The following is a 21,598-nucleotide window of genomic DNA, read 5'->3' as shown; positions in this document are numbered from 1 at the left end:
TATAAGTATGTCTGTAAATAATTTGAAATACAAATAGTCTTTGACTTACAACAGTTCATTTAGTCATTGTTTGAAGTTATAACGCCACCAAAAAAAGTGAATTATGACCGCTTTTCACACTTATAACCATTGCAGCATCCCCTTGGTCATGTGATTTACATTCAGATGCTTAACAATTATGATAGTTCATATTTATGATGATTGCAGTGTCCCAGGTTCATGTAATCATCTTTTGTGACCTTCTGACCAGCAAAGTCAATGAGCAAGCCAGATTCACTTAACAACCGTGTTACTAATTTAACAACTGCTGTGATTCACTTTACAAATGTGGAAGAAGAGTTGTAAAATGGGGCAAAACCCACTTAACAAATTTCTCACTCAGCAACATAAATGTCAGGCTCAATTGTGGTCGTAAATTGAGGACTACCTGTTAGGCTCAATTGTGGTCGTAAATTGAGGACTACCTATTGAAGATATAGATTCTCTTTAAAAGTGCTTCTTCCTGTATTGCTTTTGTCTATATCAAAGCAAGCAAATTAGATTCATGGTTTGTCATGCTAAGTTTCTCCTCACCAGAAGTATCACAGTACTTTATGAGGGGAAGGTTTGGCTCAGGAAGTGATAACTGTATACAAGCTGTATGTTGGATGATCTCTCTGTTCTCCTTACCCTGTTTAGTGTTTACTGATTTTCAGGAATCAATGAATAATCAGGACAAGCATTAGAATCTTTCAGCAAAGCTCAAGAATGGCTTTTTTGAAAAGTGAAAACCAAAACAAAGAATAGGTCCACATAGCTCTTGATTAAAGTAATATATATTCAACCAATGATTTTCCTTGGAATCAAATATTTTCTTATGGTTATTAATCTCTTTGATGGTTCTGCCTCTTTTATTCAGCATGATGTGGCATCAAGTGGTGTCTCTCTTTTTAAAAGCTAGCACTTTAAAACCACTTAGCCACTTAAATATTCAGCCAGATGAGCTGCTTCATTCTGCTCCAGAGATAAGGGTACAAAGGATCTCCCTGGATTCAGCACAAATGTAATATGTTTTTCCTAATTGGTCTTGATTCCTTACTGAGGGCAGGAATCTTAATTACCAAAATCTATTCTTTAATTTATTTTTTTCTTTGATGGAGCAGAGCAAGAATATATTTATGTGTAAATAATGAAATGAAGACATCAATTAAATAAAACAGGTTTTATTCATATGATATATTCATCCGTAGCGAAGTATAGTATTTCAGTAGAGATCATTTTCTGCATTCATTAAAATGATAGAGTTGGGTCTGTACATGCTAGACTAAACTGTAGTTGGGTATTGTATGCTTGGTATGTCATAGCCAGAGAGATAATTAAGGGATGATTAGAGAAGCAATAACAGGACAAAAATTACCAGGAAGAAACTTTCAGTTAAAGACTTAATACTCTTTTATCCACATTCAAATGATGGGTATAAAAACAGTACAGATAGTCTTTGATTTACAATCACAATTGAGCTCAAAAATCTGTTACTAAGCAAGATAGTTGTTAAGTGAGTTTTAAACCATTTTACGACCTTTCTTGCTACAGTTAAGTGAATCACTGTCGTTGTTAAGTTAGTAACATGATTGTCAAGTGACTCTGGCTTCCCCATTGACTCTGCCTGTTAGAAGATCACAAAAAGTGATCACATGACCCTGGGACACTGCAATCGTCATACATGCGAGGCAGTTGTCAAGCAGCTGAATTTTGATCATGTGACCATGGAGACGCTGCAATAGTCATAAGTCTGAAAAATGGTAATAAGTCACTTTTTTCCAGTGCCACTGTAACTTTGAACAGTCACTAAACAAACTGTTGTAAGTTGAGGACTACCTGTGTTTGTTTTGTCTATGAAATTTTGTGATAATTCAAATCTAAATAGAGGAGAATACAAAAAAATACTTTCAACATGGGGGGAAAAAGGACCACCACATTTTCCAGATTTACAAAGAGAGTATGGCTTAATAAGAAGCTGACAGAACATACAAAGAATCAGGTCTATTGAGCCTGCGTCCTGAGCACACTCTTGTACTGCAGTGAGTCATGGATCCTTTACTCACTGCAGGAGAGAAAGTTGAACATCTTTCATATGCACTGTCTCTGATGTATTCTTGGCATCACCTAGCAGAACAAAGTTCCAAATAGCGCAGTCTTGGAATGTGCTGGAATTTCTAGCATGTATACACTATTGAAACAGCGACATCTATGCTGGCTTGAGCATGTCGTGAGAATGACTGATGGTCGGATTCCGAAAGATCTCCTTTATGAAGAATTAGTGCAGGGAAAGCGCCCCAGAGGGAGACCACAGCTGCGATATAAGGATATCTGCAAGAGGGACCTAAAGGCCCTGGGAATGGACATTAACAACTGGGAAACTTTGACTTCCGATCATTCAGCTTGGAGGCTAAAGACGCAGCATGGCCTTCTCCAATTCGGAGAGACACTTGTTTGGCAGGCTGAGGCAAAGAGGCAGTCCCGGAACCAGTGAAATCTGGGGCTGGGCAGGGGACAGAATGTATCTGCCCTCAGTGTGGAGGGGATTGCCACTCTCGAATTGGCCTTTTTAGTCACATTAGATGCTGTTTTAGGACCTCTTTCCAGAGCACAATACCATAGTCTCTTGAGACTGAAGGATGCCAATGCAAATGTAACTTTGAACAGTCACTAAACAAACTGTTGTAAGTTGAGGACTACCTGTATTTGTTTTGTCTATGAAATCTTGTGATAATTCAAATCTAAATATAGGACAATACAAAAAAATACTTTCAACATGGGAGGGGAAAAGACCAGTATGGGGTCAAGGTTTAGAAATATGAACACCAAATCAGTTGTAAAAAAATGTTGCCCTGCATAACATATTCAATACACCTTCAAAATGAATAAGCTTTCTGCTTAAATGAAGAACCTTTCTGCTTAAATAAATGTTATTCATAATCAAACGTTGCCCTTGACACTTACACTATTTATAAAATTTTGTGAGATTTTCATTCTAATAGTTATTACCAGACATGTTTTCTTATAATTGTGTTCATGTTGATTTCTCCTTACTCCCTTTTTCTTTTCAGCAATCCAAAAATCTAAGCACTGCTTTAAATAATAATTTCAAATAATTTTTTTCTTTCTCTTGTTTGTTTCTTTACCTTTTTTCTTGTAAGGAGGTGCTCTGTTCATCCTTTCATAGCACTTGAACTGTGAATCTACTATTTTCTGGCGTATCACTGAATATTCCATAGACTCTAAAGTAGGATTGACATAATTTACAGTAGTGGGGAAACTTGGAGCCATTCTCTGTGTATATAAAAAAAATATGTTAATATTTGTAAGTTATATCAGGACAATTCAATAAAAAAAATTCTATTTGTTTGCTTGATCAAGGAATTTGGAGTTGCAAGGAAAATGTACAATGCTCTTAATCTCAAGGACATGTATCTATAGAGTTGCCAACAGGCAGGACTGAATGCGACTTTGAATGATTGTGTGCCTTGATTCCCTGAGAGATCTTCTATCGTATTATAAAAACATGCATAGAAAAACTGTGTGGAAAACTTCATTCACTGTAGTGATCTAGCGTAAGAGCTCTCTATAATTTCTTATCTCTTCTTTTAATGACAGTAGCAAGATACAGTCATTAAAAGGTGGTTATGAGTATATCCTTATTAGTAGATATGTTATTGTTACTGTATTCTTTGATTATGTTGTTAATGTTGGAAACAAAAAAAGAGGACAAACGCCCCATTCCCATTATTTCAATAGTACAACTATTTTTTTGTAGCAATATTCCATCTATTTTATTATTAATTTCCAGTGTTATCAAGACCAAGAAATACTTATCTAATTTTTTCACATTCCTACAGTACATGCAGTCTCAGGACAATGTTTCACATATTGGTATAAAGAAGTGTAATACACACAGGTCAGCTAATTGTGAGTAAGCATATTTTATCTTTGTTCATATAATATAGTGGAACAGTGTATATTCCCATAAATTAAAATAAAATTATTTAAAGCATGAGTGGTCAGAAGAGGGATTTAGAAGTACTCCCGGAATTCCAGATAACTTGCCTGATTTCTAACAAGGACAGATAATCAAAGAGAATATGGGCAATGCTGTTAGCTATGATTCAGGGTTGTATATATAGTTTATATATATATATAAACTATATATAGTTTATATATATATATAAACTATATATATGTATATATAGTTTTATATATATATATATAAAAACAGAAAGAACACCGGAGATGTTTTTATGTTAAGCTGAAAAAATGAAATAGGCTGTTTTGACATATCAAACCAAAATAATCTATGTCAATCTCAACTTTTGGTGACTCAAATTTCTTGGCAACAGTACATTGCTTCTGGGATACTTTTTAAATTTTCCAATCTTGTTTATAGGACAGCTACCAATCGGATTTTTGCAGCTCTGATCAGGTTGCCCTTGTCTATACACCTGGAACTTCCTGCTAATCTCTTTAACTTTCAAGTCCACACAAAGTCAGTCAAGTGCTGTTAAATACTGAGATTCCAATAGCAAAGAATAGAATTTTGTTGTTTTTTTTATATGCTTCCAACAATAAGGGGTGGATTCACTCATCATGCAAGACTAATCCGCAATCAAATCACATTATGATTTTATATTGAGCATGAACCATGCAAATCAGTGATGGCTTATGCATCAGGAATTGCCAATAATTTATTTTCATTCTACTTCAATCTGCAGAACTTACTCAATTAAAAGATATAAATAGTAGGGCTGTGCCTAGCATGTGAAAGTTATATGGAGGCACAAATGAAGCTTCTCTCTTTGAATTGTTATAGCATTTGTGCCTTTTGCAACACTGTGCTTCGCTGGCTAGGTTTATTTTCCCAATTGCCCCTTTCAAATATTATGCACAGCTTTAATATGAAGATTAATATGTTAATGTTGTTGTAACTGACCAATATTCTTCTCCATTGAAATAGAAAGGACTTTTTAAAAAGGAAATGTATTTTGCTGAATACATCTAGCATTTGATATGATCAAATTCTTAGACACATATATTAAAAATAGATCCCACTGAATTCAGTAAGGGTTACTTCCAAGTAAATATGCAAACAGCTGTCCTATTAAAATACAACATACTTTTTGCCTTTTCTCCCTATCAGCATAAATTTCTATATACATCTTTATACTTCTAAGTACAATTTATGCAGCAGGTACATTTTTGTACCAGGTTATTTCTTCTTTTTTGGATTTAGTATATTTTAGTTAAAACCTCTGGTTTAGATTGAACATGTTTCTACACTGATTCAAGACTAAAATGACAAAGGTGTATAGCTTTGGAAAGATTAGGTAATTTTGCATTTATTCTTATATTTCCATCATCCATTTTTATTGGTTCAATTTACCGTGGAAATGTAAATAAGGAAGTCTACTGATGGCATGAAATCTTTCTTTTTCTCAGGGCTACTGTATGAGGCATTTGGAAATATACTAATCTGTTCCTTTCGTAAAGTATTCTGCTCATCTGTAAGACACTTAATGACCTAGTAAGAAATGCCATTGTATATCTAAGGGAACACATGAAGACTTTTACAGTTTAATATCAGTTTCCTTTTCAAAGGCAGCAGCAGGAACCTCTTTGTCATCATTGCACTATTTAATTTGACTTACTACTATCACATCAACAGAACAATTTTCTTGGTGTTGAAAAAATAAATTGGAACCATGTTAACTGTCATGTTCTCACTTTTAGATCTACTCCATCCAACATTTATAATCTTTATACCAAATCTAACAAAAGCTATATGCAAGTTACGTGTTTCAGCTTCTATCAGTCAAGTATCTAGAACAGATATTTTTAACCCAACCATATGTTCGTTTAGAAAGTTTATTACAGTCTGTCATATAATAGTCTCCTAGAGCAACTAACAGATATTGAACAAGATAGAAATTACTTTAAAATGCTAAAGTTGACAAAATAGCATGCTGCATAATATAGATCACATTAAAAGATAATTGAAGAATCAAAACTGAAGTGTCTCCTCCCATTGATTCCCCTCTACCTCTTACTGAATGTTGGGAGACCAAAAGAAAGCCCTCTAAAATGGAATGACATTAGGTATTACCAGTACAATTTTAGGAATATGGCATCCAAGCTCTTCTACAAAGACTGCTTCTGATGAAATTCATTTGTTCATTTATTTATCTGGCTGCTCATCTCAAGTTCATGATAGTGGACAGGTAACAATAGTGAACATTTATGTAGAAACAAGCAAAAAACCCCTCATATTAAAACCTTATAAAGACAATTAGCAGCCAAGGTACAAAAACCAGTAGCAATTAATATAAGCATGGACTTTGTAAGTTATTAGGTCTTATAAAAAGACACAAAGGCCGATCTAATCTTCAGGGAATGCTGTTCCAAAGGGCAGGTGCATGGAAGAAATGAGTGTCTTCTGGGCCCTGCCAGGTGACATGATCTAAGTCTAAGCGATGGTATGCAGAACATGTGTCTTCTGCTGAATGGGGATTAGGGTATAATCCAGGGGTGGGTTCTAAAATTTTTTACTACTGGTTCTGTGGGTATGGCTTATTTTGTGGGCATGGCTTTGCGGGGGGGGGGGGGTTGTAATGTCACTGGATGGACGTGGCCAACTTTTTTTTTTTTACTTTACTTTTAAAAGCATTTTTTTTACAACTTAAGAGGTTGCAGAAAAAAATGCTTTTAAAAGTCTCTGATGATTGCAGCTGAGCCGCACAATCATCAGAGGCTTTTTTTTTTACTTTTAAAAGCATTTTTTTTGGCCAAAGAGGTTGTAGAAAAAATGCTTTTACAAGTAAAAAAAAAAGGCTCTGATGAGGTCGGCGGGGTAAGCGAGTGGGCCGGGGATCGGTTCGGGAGCATGGCCGGCCAATGTTATTACCAGTTCTCCAAACTACTACAAATTTTTACTACTGGTTCTTGCAAATCGGTGTGAACTGGGAGTAATCCACCACTGATATAATATGATGGGACAATTAGACAAAATCCAGGAGAGGTAGACCCACAAATAACTCGAATGTTTGGCATTTTTGTCCATTGAGTTCCTTCCCAATGACATCTGGAATAAGCAGATGCTGTTTGATGCTGTTAAAGGTATCATTGCAGGATGTAAGCTGTTCCAAGTAAAGCTGCCTTTTGCAACTGATTGATGATGATTTTGCCAGTGCAAATGGTGTTCTAGTGGTGCTCCAGATGTTCTGAGCTTGCACCCAAGGTATCTATTACTATTGGTATTACCTTTGTTTTATTTTGCCATAGTCATTCCACTTCTATTTACAGGTATTTTGTGATTTTCTCCATTTCTTTCTCTTCTCTTCTCCTTCTGCCTTATCCACTATCCACACTTTTTTTGTCTTTCCAATCAACAATTGTTACATCTAGGATATTATGTGAATACTAAAGTTCCACAGCTTCTTCATTATCTATTATTTTGTCTGTTTTTGTGCTCCTACCAGCTTTTGCTTGCAAGCAAATGATATTTCTTTCAGATCTTCTAATGTACTATTGTTGCTAGTTTGTCATGCCATTGTTTGTAGTCAGTCTGTGAGATCTTACAGCAGCTAACTAGGTGTCCACTGTTTTTTCAGCTTCTTTGAAGAAGTGGTAGCTGCTGCCTGTTGCTGTCTTTTCAATTCTGGCTTTGTATTCATTTGTTCTTAATCTTGGTCTTATCCAATCAGAATTAGCCCCTCTGTCTCTTTCTTCAACTTTGTTGCTCTTAGCTCTTGCTGGGTCTTGTAGTTATGTGCATTTACTGGTACCTTGTGTGTATGTGCATGTGTGTACTAGCCATGTAATGCTTTCTCTTCCCATGTCTCTTTTCTGTTCCTCATTTTGTCTTTTTGTAGGCCAGTTCAGTCTCTCCAAAAGTCAGTAAGCCTTCCTGAAATATTAGCTTCAGTGGATATTCTTCACTTTCCTTCAGGTATTTTTCTAATGTCCTTTTGTCTTCTTTAACTATCTGGTGTACTTGCAACATTCCATGCCTACCTATGCTCCATGTTTAGGAGAGTGAACTGCTTGATTGATCACTCAGCTCCAATGGACTCTAGGAAGTGTACAAAACTATAAAATAACATTAAAACAGCTAGTTGCCTTATAGAATGAATAATCAGAAAAAGCAACCGAAAACGAAGACCTCCTCAATTAAGCTCACGCTCACTATAGACCCATTTATTCTTGGTCTTCGTAAAAGCTAGTATTCCATGAGAGAAAGGACAGAAGTAGATAACAGGCTGGATTCTATCTTCCTCTCCAATCAACTGCAAACTACCCTCTGGTAAGGACTGCACAATAATAGTTTTACTTTTATTTTGAAATATAGTTTTAATGCATCAATAAATATTTGTTTAACCTTATTCACCATGCAGACTTAGATGTTAGGATCCATACAGTAATGATTCCCTGGAATTGCTTGGACTTCAGAATGAAATAACAAACCTTTCTCCAGTTTGGCGGAGGGAGATAACATATATTTTCTGTAACCAGTGTTCCATTTCTCCAATCTTTGATAAAACATTGACAGGATCTTCGTAGCACATTACAGTACAACAGAAGTGAATGGCATCTCCTGGCCAATGTTAAAGTGGGATTATATATACACACACAGACATCTAGGTTGGGCCTCCTTCTTATTCCAGTTATCACCTACTACTCATGTGCCTGATGAAACAGAATTTAGACCAAAGATGCATAATTTGTGGAGGGGAAAGAGGCACACTAATACATTAAAAATTTTTCCAGGTCATGAAGAAAGTATCTGGCAAGCTGATCAACTGGCTGATCAGCAAACTGGCAAAGGTGGGGAAACTTGGAGATGCCCAGAAGTGATACATGAATTGACTTTTTTTAAAAAATGCTGCAGGGTTTCATGTTGTTCTGGCGTGATCTAGATGATGAAATATAATAGTATAATAAATCTCATTTACATTCTGCATGATCTGGGGATTAAGAAGCTGAGCTGATTATTTTTGGTTTCAGATCCAGAGAAAGTGGCACAAGAACAGTTTTGTTTTTTGTGCAATTACAGATGGTTTTTGAATTAGTGGGCCTAACTAGCTCTTCCAACTCTCCAGTTCTTGGGACTGTTTCCTCCCATACCTGAAATTAAGGAGCTATGGTGCCTTGACTTAATCACTCATCTCCAGTGGTCAAGAAAGCTTGGAGAAGCAACTTTACTGCTGCCCCAGTCATCTTTTTCCCTATTTGCTGCAAAAAAAGAAAAGAAAGAAAGACAATGCCTGGACATTGACTGCAACACTAATCTTTCCACTGGCCAACAAGATGGTGTTTCTTTTCTCATCAACTTCAACAAGCAGCCATGAGGATATTCCATGCGGGTGGAAGTGTAGCAGAAGGTAAGAGCACGAAGGCAGTAGATGTTTGGACCTCTTTCTCTTTAAGGGGTTAACACACCTGTTGTTTTTGCAGCAACAAGCCAGTTTGTCACCATAAATATATTGTTTCTTAGATATGTCATCAAGATGCTGAATGCAAACTTAGTCTGGGACTTAAATATGACATTTTAGAAAGAGTAATTATATTATAGACAAGACATTTATGTACAAAAATGTCTAAATGCCACAGTATGGTATCAATTCAAATATTAAAATAGATTTTAAAAAATAAATGTTGACCTTTTCTATTACATATCTCATGCTGAGACATGTTATCCTGAGTTTATGTGTTGTCTGTCTGTCTATTATCTCTAGCTGTCTATCTATATTTATCTGTCTGTCATGGCCCCATTGGAGTTCAGTTCGGAAGAAAAAGTATTGAAACTGGAACTGTCGGACAGGGATGGCACGTCTCCCTTGGAGAAGCCAAGGGATTGAGGATGATGCTGTCCTGGGCCCCTCAGGCATTGTGGGAGGTGGTTGATCAGACAGAACTACCTGCCTGCACAGACACAGGAGAGAATTGGCTGCTGATAGTAGTGCTGATAGATAGCAGATCCCCTCTAATGAGAAACAGCTGCCTCTACCATTAGATCCAAGGGCATGGACAGCAGAGCATAGACAAGCTCAGAGAAGGGCTACAATGCTACTCAGGTGAAGGTTGCCCCACCCTTCCTCACAAGGAACATCTAGAATGGATTGACTTAAGGAGAAACCATGTGGAGTTAGTCTTTGCCAGAAACAATTATTTGTTCTGGCTTATACTCCTCTGGCTTTGACTTGTCCTTTTGCCTTCTGCCTTGCCTTGCCTTGCCTTGAGGACTGCCTTTTGTCTTGTGTCTTGCCTTTGCCTTGTGGACTACAGTTTGACTCATGGACTCACTTAGCTGGGTGGACTGGACTTGGAACCCTGGACTTTGCAGAAAACCAGGATCACTCACAAGAACTCTTTATAAAGATTCCCCTTGAAGAGATTACAAGACAGAAATCTCTGGTGGCTTTTAGAGCTAGGGGAACCAAAGAAAAGTCATCTCATCTAAGCCATGATTCAGAGCCTTCAAATGAACATTGGATTCACATATTTTCTTCTTTAACTACCTTAGAAAATTTCTTATTAATTGCTTTTGGAATGTTTAGAAGGGCAAATTTTTTCACATTGACTGAGTTTCCTTTTAGCCTTGATGAAAAAAGTTTGATGCAAGCTTATATATATGTGTACAGTTAATATCTCGGGTTTCTTCCCGTGTAATTGTAAACATATCCCTAAAAGGGTAGTAGCGACGTTTCGACGAAATTGCATTCGTCATCTTCTCGGTTTTTCTTATGTTTGTCCATAAGCACCAAGCTGAGAACTTCAGCCAGAAGATGACGAATGCAATTTCGTCGAAACGTCGCTACTACCCTTTTAGGGATATGTTTACAATTACATGGGAAGAAACCCGAGATATTAACTGTACACACACACACACACACACACGTATATTCTGAGGTTTTCGTATGTCAGTGTGTTTGTATGTCAGTCTTTGATTATTCAGGTTTTCTCCCGCGTAAAATTGGAAGTGTCTTGGTGATGTTTTGACGAAGTCTCATTCGTCATCTTCAGGCTGGTGTTTTCGGCTTCGTGCTTCTAGGAGCAATGTGTGATTGCAGCTGTTTCTTCCTTTTAACTGCTAGTGGGGGTGTGAACTGATTGGGTGGGAGCTTGGCTGTGTTCTGATTGGGTGGAGGTGTATTCTGATTGGTTGGGGGCTTGGCTGTGCTCTGATTGGATAGGGGCTTGGCTTTGCTCTGTTTGGGTGGGGGGTGTTCTGTTTGGGTGGGGGCTTGGTTGTGCTTGGGTTAGTCTGAGTTGCAGGGGAATTTGAGCTGGTGAGCTGCGTTGCTGTTGTTATATATATATATATATATATATATATATATATATATATATATATTTGTTTGTTTGTTTTCTCAGGTTTTCGCGGGTGTTTGTATGTAGGTTTTTGGTTATTCGGGTCTTCTCCCACGTAAAATTGGAAGTGTCTTGGCGACGTTTCGAAGAAGTCTCATTCGTCATCTTCAGGCTGGTGTTCTCGGCTTCGTGCTTCCAGGAGCAAATTTGCTCGAAGCACGAAGCCGAGAACACCAGCCTGAAGATGACGAATGAGACTTCGTCGAAACGTCGCCAAGACACTTCCAATTTTACGTGGGAGAAGACCCGAATAACCAAAGACCTACATATATATATATATATATATATATATATATATATATATATATATATAAAAAGGGAAATTGGAATGTTGATTTTGGAAAGTTTGGAAAGGGGAATTAATAAACTGGGCAAATTATTTTACATGTGATCAATTATAATTCATGGTACTAATTTAATTAGTATCAAATTATTGTCTTGATAGATATAAACACATATAGAAGAATGCCATTTTAATACCATTAATTGGATGGAGTGAGAAGGAGTGCATCTCCAACTTTGTTTTAGCTGCAAGTTAGGTTGAAAGGATTGAATCAAATTATTTGATTTAATTTGATGTGAGGGAAGTCACCCCTCCTAGAAGAATGAAATATTTTGAGAAATATTAAAAAGGCAGAATATTATATTTATCCCAAAAGAAAAATAGAAATCTTAAGGTAGATAGAAACTCAGCCCCAGCTCCCTGCCCCCAACAGATATTTGGTTCCCATTAAGAAAGACTGGCCTATCCTATCTACAAAACAAAAGATGTTCAGCTCCAGGATAATGGGATTAAGACATGACCTTCCAGATAGGATTATCTAGCAGCAGAATTTACTGCATTGCAAAATCTCCTAAAGATATTGCATCAGCAAACTTCAACCAAACTTATCTCAGACCTGACCACACATGGCCCCATGGGAGTCTGACCACTGCCAATAAAATACATGTTCTTGCACAGGAACAGGAAGCTCAAGTCCAAAGCCCAAGAGACGGTATAAATACCCCTCATTCTCAACTCCATGTGGTCACCTGCACCAGAACCATGTGCTTGGTGGTTCTGGCCCACTTTCCAATCAGCCTCCATGTTTCCAGTGTCTTTCTCCTGGCTTGGAACTGAACCAGATGGATATTTTTCACAACAGATGTAAATCAAATAACTAAACAAATTATGATATCTCATTAACTTGCACAATGCATTGAGGTACATTTAATTAGACCAAGTGTGGTTTGACCAAGACAGCAGTAGGAACAGTGGGCTTAAAGTTGTTTACCCTGCATAATATAAGGTGACCAGATTTTAACATTGGTAAAGAGGGACATTGTGGGCGTGGCTTATTTTGTGCGCGTGGATATCTGGTCATGTGACTGGGTGGGCGTGGCTAGCTGGTCATGTGACTGGGTGGGCGTGGCTATCTGGTCATGTGACCGGGTGGCCATGGCTATGTGTATAGGGTAAGGTGAACAGATTTTAACATTGGTAAGAAGGACACCATTGTGGGCGTGACTTATTGTGTGGGCGTGGCTTGGAGGCCATGTGACTGGGTGGGTGTGGCTAGCTGGTCATGTGACCGGGTGGCCATGGCTATGTGTATAGGGACTACTCAGAGGGCTGAAAAGTCATTTCTGACAGGTCCTCACACTTTTGACTGGTCCTCACACTTATGACCATCCTCACATTTATGCCCGTGCAGTATTCTTAACAACCATGTCACTCATTTCACAACTGCTTCTCTTCACCATGGTGACAAGATAGGGCAAAAATGTAAAATGTGAGGACAGTCGTAAGTTCGAGGACTGGTCAAAAGTGTGAGGACCAGTCAAAAATAACTTTTTCAGCCCTCTGAGTAGTCCATATGCACAAAAGGACTAACCAGAGGGCTGAAAAAAGTCATTTCTGACAGGTCCTCGCACTTTTGACTGGTCCTCACACTTATGACCATCCTCATATTTATGCCCATGCAGCATTCTTAACAACCATGTCACTCATTTCACAACTGCTTCTCTTCACCATGATGACAAGATAAGGCAAAAATGTAAAATGTGAGGACAGTCATAAGTTCAAGGACTGGTCAAAAGTGTGAGGACCAGTCAAAAATAACTTTTTCAGCCCTCTGAGTAGTCCATATGCATTAAAGGATACAGCAATAGAGAGGGATGAAGGAATGGAAATTAGAGTAGGAGTGAGGGTAAGAGAGGGAGGAAGAGAGGAGGAGAAGGAGAAAGGAAGAGGAAGTAGGGAGGAGAAAAAGAGGGTGGGGGAAGAGAAAGTAAGAAGGAAAGAAAAGAGAGTGGTGGTAGGTTTGAGGAGAAAGATTGCTGTACAATAAAAAAGATGAAAGGGAAGAAAGCCAACCCCAAGCAAATATAAAGATATTAAGATTAAGAATGAATTGTTAAACTTTAAAGAATAAAAGAGAACAAATATGAATAAATGGCAATAATTAGAAACACACATACAAACATACAATGTATTTTCTTTGAACAGAATATTTGGCTGGTTCACAAATTTAAACAGCGTTTAGTCATTTCAATTAAATTTACAATTTCTATATTTCCTTTTTGCCATATTTATTCCTCATCTATTTTTTTAAAAAAAACAATATTACCCTTCATCCTCATCTCTAATCTTAATCAAATTCAATTTTTCCCTTCTATTCTATATTATACCCCTTCCCATTGTCATCTATTTTTATATCCATCCTCACATTGGTTAATTATGTAATTATGTAATACAGTTGTTTAATACAAATTCAACATTTTAATATAAATCAATTAGTTATATAACTATCTTTTTTGTATATTAATCAATATGAACATGAATATTCCAATTATTTCCATGCAATCCAATTTCTTACAAATCAATTAATTATATTTACCAATAATAATAAACCAAATAATTTCCCCCATATATTCCTCCAAACCACAACTTAACCATTTCTGCTTTCAACACAATATACAATTATTAATAGTATCTCAATTATTACAATTCCCTAGTTAAATAGAGCTTTTTTTCTTTTGTGTTTTAAAATCTTGAACTCTCCTCTTTTGCCCTAAATTTCCCATTGTTTGCAGTTTTGTACCTACCTTTTTTGGTGAGGAAAAAGAAAAAGAAAAAGAAAGAAATCTCTCTCTGCCTCATTTTGTCACGTTGCAGGTTTAGTTTCGCTTTCGCCTTTGTTTTCAGTATAGCTAGGGGGAAAAAAATCTGCTCCAGGAACTTTTTGCAGCTTTTTGCAGCTAATTAACCTAGCGGAAGCTGTTAACAGGGGCTGTTTTTTCTATTTTTGCAGGCATGGGTCTATTCATTTTTTTTTAACACTGATCAGCTGTAGGTCGGCCCTTTGAAGCCCCGCGGCAAGAGTTTAAAGAGTTTTTTTTCCCTCTAGCCATCAGCGGGGATTCAGGAGGCAGCCGGGACTCAGGAGGCAGAATGAAAAATTGGGACTTTTTTAAAACGCCGCGGGACGCGGGACAAATTGCTCAAAAGCGGGACTGTCCCGCCAAAAGCGGAACGTCTGGTCACCTTAGCATAATATGGTTTTTGCACTTAAAAACATGCAAACTTTGGCCTGAGTGGTTTTCAGATCAATGCTATTAGGCTTTTTTTTTTTACTTACAATTAGTAGAATGATCAATAAGAGATAACCATTGCTTTTTTTATCCATTGCAGGTCTTTTCTGGAGTAATATGTCTTTCCTGGCTCTGTGGGAAATTGAAAAAAAGCAGACTTTGTTAGATTTTATTTTATACATTGTCAGTTAAAACATTTCTGTCCTCTGGTATTACATTTTAAATAATTACACTAAACATTTATGGCGTATCAAGTTTTCCCATTAGTTCTTCTTTGGAAAATTAAATATGTCAATGAAGCACAGATTATAAAATTTAATTTAAGCTAGTGCTAAGATGATTTACTGTGAAGCTCAGTGTTTCACATCATCGAAGTTTAATCAGATAGCTTCATTAATTCTTGTTTTGAGCTAAGATCACTATGTGAAATAGGGGCCCACATAAGTCCTTTAAATAAACAAACAAGCAAATACATAAATTCCCTTACTTTGCTGTTCCTAAAATGAAGACTTGCCCAGCATTACTCTCTATAAGGTAGGTTGAAAAATTAGTTTCTCCATGGGGTCAAGCTTGCATACTCTGCCAAATTATAATAATGCATGGAAATTCTTTCACTATAATTATAAAGTCAGAACTCAAGAACTAATTTTTTTATATGACCCCTCGACAGTAAGATAGTTTCCTCTCTGTCCTTTATTCCCATGTAATGTAAAAAATGGGCTGGAGCTTCTGAGATATTTCAATTATGATCACACTAAACCATTATATAGTTTGTTTAGTCTTGCTGTATTGCTTGGCCTTAGCATAGTGTATGAACATAGCCATTTCATTTATTGAATGAACAAGTAGTGGTTAATTCTGTAAATCATAATTAAATAAAATATGAACAATGTATGAATCTACTGTAGAACCAATATCCAACTAGCTTTTAAAATGTGTAACAGAATGTGTGTATGACCTTGGGGGATGAAGGGAAGAGATCTGCCTAAGAAACAAGACATATGGAGACTCCTAGTGGTTTAATGGTCAAAGTATAAGTTTAGGAAGTAGCCACCCTAATTGATCCAGCAGTTAAAAGTGGAGGCGAGAAATTTATGTCTTCAGACATGCAAGTTTTAAATTTACAATAAAGTATAATTAGGTCATCTAGTCGTGTTTCCTATTTGCTTTACCTGGGAGAACTGACAAAATATGAGTTTTAATTTTTGATTGGGAGATTAAGCTGAGTTGGAATCATAAAATATGTGTTTATTTTATTTTATTTGTTTGTCAAACATGTACAAGATAACAAGTATAGGTATGAACATAAACATGAACAAAGGACGTAAATACAGATAAATGGGGACAGTAGGACAGGGACAGTAGGTTTAGGTTTAGTATGCCGTAGTTAGCAATACAATGTTATCGGAAAAGAAGCTTCACATATATTTATATGATATGATCTTAGGAGTTGTTAGCTTTCTATGGTATATTTCTTGAAGAAATTCAAAGCAGTGTGCATGAAATCCCCTGTTCTAATTTTATCCCCATTACAAGCGAAGTATTGAGAAGGTTGAACTAAAAGACAAAGTATGGATTTCACTCATTCAGCTTCTCTATCTGAATGAGGCAGTCCTAGTTCAATACTTAATCAGTACACCATTATGGGTTATTGGCATATGTTCCAAAATGATACATGTAGTTTTCAATTTTCAACCATATATTTAGCAACTGTTCAAAGTTACAATGGTACTGAAAAAAAAGATTTATGACTGATCCTCATATTTAGTGTACAACTTCACACCATCCTCATGGTCACATGAGGTGCTTGGTAACTAGCATATATTTACAATGTTGTCCTGGGGTCATTTTTTTTTAATTTGATTTATATGCTGCCCTTCTCCGGAGACTCAGGGCGGCGTACAGTGCGTTATGATCATTATTTGTGACCCTGCCAACTGGATTCTGAATTTGTGGCAATTTGCTTACTTAGGTAGGACTGTTTTGTTTTAATTTTGCCTCAATATTTCTAGGATAGTGAATTTAAAAGCTGGATACTTTTGAGAAGATTATAGTTTAATGGATAAATCCTGGCAACTAGGTAGAGTTCTTATATTGAAAAAAATATACTTTGGAGCAGATATCAAATATTTGTTTTCCTATTATGTGAAAGAGAGGGCAAGAAAAAAATCAGAGAAAAATGTTCTCATCCTGGGTAAGCGCAACCTTCTGATTAGATTTTAAAAATGTATTAATTTAGAATATTATTTTATAATTTAGAGCAATTTAGCAGATGCACATATTTTTCTGCAATGTTTTGTACATATATGCTTAATATAATAGTTTATTTTAATCTTTGAATACTATATATTTTCTTGCCTGCACAGTTCAAAATTTAATAGACTAGTCTTGTCAGAAGCAGTAAGAAATGCTTAATTGCATATTTAGTAAAGTGATGGTTTGAGCCTAATTGACAGGGATAATTGATGTCATTTTAGAACAAAAATGTAAGAAAAGCATATTTTAATTCCTAGAGGCTGAGAATAAAAAAGTTAGACCTCTGATACATTACTCCCAATGTATCAAATCCCAATGGATTTTCCCCTTCTATCTTAACTGAAAGATGGGAAAGAAGCCTGAGTAACGATTATCAAAGTATTTCCTTTAGACAGTTTCTCACAGACTTAATTAATATTGATTGATTTATAATGTGCCCTCAAGTCAGTCCTGATTCTTAGGATCCACATATACAGTTGGCAAGTTGCTGTGTCCTCAATATGTCCTTTCAGGTTTTCTTTTAATGGTACCCCTTTGTAATCAAGTTCATCCATTTTGCTGCTCATCAATCTCTTCTCTTTCTGTCCACCTCTCCCAACACAATAGCTTCTCAAAGGAGCTGGGGCTTCATTTATTTATTTATTTATTTTATTAATTGAATTTCTATACCGCCCTACTCCCGAAGGACTCAGGGCGGTGTACAGCCATGAAATAAAACACATAAATATACAAAATTTAAAATCAAATAAAATAAATTAAATAAATTTGGCTGAATTTATATCCATAATTTAAAATACCCATAATTTTAAAATACAATTAAAAATTTAAAATTTTCATTTAAAAGGGAGAAAATTTAGGCGAGGCCCGCTTGATGAAATAAAAGCGTCTTCAACTCGCGGCGGAAGGTGCGCAGATCCGGGATCCTCCGTATCTCTGGGGGGAGCTCATTCCAGATCGTCGGTGCCCCCACAGAGAAGGCTCTCCCCCTAGGGGCCGACAGCCGACATTGTTTGGCCGACGGCACCTGGAGGAGCCCTTCTCTGTGGGAGCGTACTGGTCGGTGGGAGGCTGTTGGTGGTAGTAGGCGGTCCCGTAGATAACCAGGTCCTAAGCCATAAAATGAATCCAAAATATAATAATTTTAACCTGGACATTAGTGACTCAAGTGAAAACAGGTCTGTTGTATGCTCCATTAGTTTGTTTCCATGGCTATCCATGACATTCTCAGAGGTTTTCTTTTAACACCAAAATTCAAAACCATCAACATTATTTTTATCCTGATTTTTTTCAAAGTCCAATAAGTAACATTATAGTTAAAGTTACAGAGGCCTGGATGTAGCACAAACAAGGGATAAATGAAGAAATACTGAGTGGGGTATATGGTATATATTCAAATTAATAGTGAGCAGTGCATCTTTTGCAGCCGCTGGTGTGTGCACAGGTTGCAGCTGTCATCAGCACCTTAAGGAAGCTAGATTTTTTTGTGGTCTTGAAAGTAGCCATGAGGTCCCAAAAGTACACAGGTTGCTAGCTCTTTAACATCCGCTGAATTAAAATTCCTGGAACACCAAATGAAGAAAAAAACATGGTTTCTTTAAAGTGCTGCTGATATATAAGGAGGTAAGCTTTACCTCCTGAATCAAAAATATCTTTTTAGTTTTGGATTGAATACCTGCATATCCCTATCCATACATATGTACTCTTACATACAGTAAAAGATGCCCTGAGTCTGGCCAAATCTTGAATTAAATTTGTAATGATACTGTGCTTCTACAGTATAAGGTGTTGGGATCTGTCAAGAAACAGAAATGGATTCTGGAGAATTGCAGAAAGGCAGACAGTTTATAACTAATACTCCTTCCACCCACAGGTACATTTTTTTCTCTGTTAAATGACAAAGTAGTTAGCGGGGGAGTGATGACTGGATTTGACTGACAGATCTATCTCCTCAGCAAAAGGAAATAAATTATTAAGAGTTCCTTCCTGGCATTTACTTCCAAAATTCTTTCACTTATGAAAATGGCAGGTTTTAAACTATTTTGGTGGGAAGGTAACAGCATTCCATGCGCCTCAACATATAGTCATGCAGACCATAAAAATGTCTTCAGACCACACTGGCTCTCTAAAAAACAAAGATGAACAATGCCCCCTACAACTGGAAAGGGGAAACCTTTATCTTTATTCCCTCAGAAACGTACAGAAAATCAGTACATTTATTTAATTCTATAAAAAGTAAAAGAAAAATATAGCTAACTGTGCACAATTGAATTTTGCAGAAATTTTTTGAAATACCATGGAATTCAAAAACGTAAGCAATCCAACACAAGCAATGGATTACTTATTTTGTTTGGCTATTATTTATTTTAATACTTTATGTTGAACCTAGCCAAAGAGTTAGTAAACCCAAAACTGTTGACATCCTGGGCAAATAAGTACTAGAAGAATAAAAGTCAAAAGAAGAATAGCTGGTAAAACATAGTTACCACAAGCTCTTTCTGAACTTTAATCCAAAAACTCAATTAAAGGAGGGTGTTTTCCCCTCCTTAATAAATATTAATATTTATTGGTTTTCATTTATTTCTATTATATTTAAATTCATTACTTGTAGAAGAGACCATCATTTCATTGAGAGCAGACTCCTCCATAAGGTTGGAGGACCCATAGAGGCGGCTATGGTTTCGTATGTGGTTTAAGCTGAATCAAATGGAATTTGTTCAACAGAGTGTATCTTAACACACTGTGCGAATCTACCAAAACTGGAAATCTAAGCACTCTAGGTGAAGGAGGACAGAAAGGGCAATTCAAATGAGGAAAATCACACACTAGTTCCATAATCCTTCTTAGCCAGATCTAGTTGGATCCGAAATCTTGTTGCTTTTGTCTGGGCAGTCTGCTGCTGCGGAAATGTCTTAGGTTATTTTTGTCCTCTTACACAGTTTTTTTTTAAAAAAATATTAAATTCTTTAAGAAAAATGAAAACTAAAGGGAACAAATACTTGCACAAAACAGAAAAAAATTAACATGCCAGAGTTTGGTGACAATATTTATAGATTATTTTTAAAATGTTATATAATATAAGAGTTGAATGTAAATTTTATTTTTTTTTCATGTGCTGAAATCAGAAATCTTTTTTGTATTTCTGTTTATATATACTGTATGTATGTATGTATGTACATATATATATATATATATATATATATATATATATATATATATATATATACATACATACACACAGTGTATGTATATGTATGTATGCATGTATGTGTATATATATATATAATTTTGTTGCATCTCTTACATAGTTAATATCTGCTTTCTACCCGTTTTCTCACTTGCTTTCCACTTGTTTGATCTATTGCTTTTAGTGATTTAGAAATGGACTTGAGCCTCCAAAAGTAGGTTCTTTTCCCTCCTAATTTTGATTCACTGCACTACAGAGAAAAAAGTTTCTCCTGCACACATTCCAAAGTTGTATATCATATAAGAATGAAAAGAAAAAATAAACTCTCAGTGCCTAATCTAGTATTTTGCCATCTTTTGTACATTTTGTAAAATGCATGGTGTTAGTCTCTGAGTCCATTAATCATGGAAGGTGCAGGAACAACAATGAATTATGTGTATAGTTTACAAAAGATCTATATTTACTGCCAAGATAAATCAGACCAGTTATACACACAATAGCAGTTGAGAGAATGGGTTCAATATACAAGGCATGTCTGATCCAATCCCACAGATTTACAGTTTATATATAGTAGTAGTTACAATGCATACTTTGTGTGGCTTCTCTTCTCTAAAATAGGATTCTCATAGCATTTCTTTGATATTCATAGCATTGCTTTGGCTATTTTTACTCAACTTTTAATAAACATGTCTTCATTGTCATTGCTCAAAACCAGATGAATGGTATAGTCCCTATCCCTGTGATGGTGAACCTATGGCACAAGTGCCAGAGGTGGCACGCAGAGCCCTCTCTGCTGGCACACGCATTGTCACCCCAGGTCAGATCTCCGTGGCGTTTCTTTTGTGAGCTTCAGTTTCTCCAGTGTGGTGACGATAGTCTCCAGGCATGGGGGATGACTCTTTTCTCCTAGCTCTTTAGACTGAGTTTAAACTGAAGTAGCAGGACAGCCCTGAACTTCAGGTGGTGAAAACACGCAAGGCGCAGCCAGTTAGTGATGAGGAATAGGAATTACCTTCTGCACTTGATCCAAGAACAGAGAAAAGGCAAGAGCAGTGAAAGTCATCCCGATTACTCACAAGAAGGTAGACTTGCTTTTCTTAATGAACGGCCCCAGAAGCTGGCTATTTAGCACAACAGACAGATGGAAGCGATGCTGGGAACAAGGTACTCATTTCCTTGCTGTGT

General features: G+C 36.5%; 1 protein-coding gene across 1 annotated transcript in view; it reads right to left on the bottom strand.

Moving 5' to 3' along the window:
• Positions 1 to 21,598, bottom strand: part of CALCR (calcitonin receptor) — a 168,815-nt gene that overhangs the window by 66,984 nt on the left and 80,233 nt on the right. The window contains exons 2-3 of the mRNA XM_034402015.3: positions 15,021 to 15,105; positions 3,165 to 3,312 (exon numbers count right to left, since the gene is read on the bottom strand). Coding sequence (XP_034257906.1) covers positions 3,165 to 3,312; positions 15,021 to 15,068 — 196 coding nt within the window. The 5' untranslated portion in view covers positions 15,069 to 15,105. The remainder of the gene's footprint in view (positions 1 to 3,164; positions 3,313 to 15,020; positions 15,106 to 21,598) is intronic.

Source organism: Pantherophis guttatus, chromosome 4 (genome assembly GCF_059756535.1).
Source record: "Pantherophis guttatus breed Tessera chromosome 4, ASM5975653v1, whole genome shotgun sequence".
Lineage (NCBI taxonomy): Eukaryota > Metazoa > Chordata > Lepidosauria > Squamata > Colubridae > Pantherophis > Pantherophis guttatus.
This window is presented reverse-complemented; position numbering and strand designations above follow the sequence as displayed.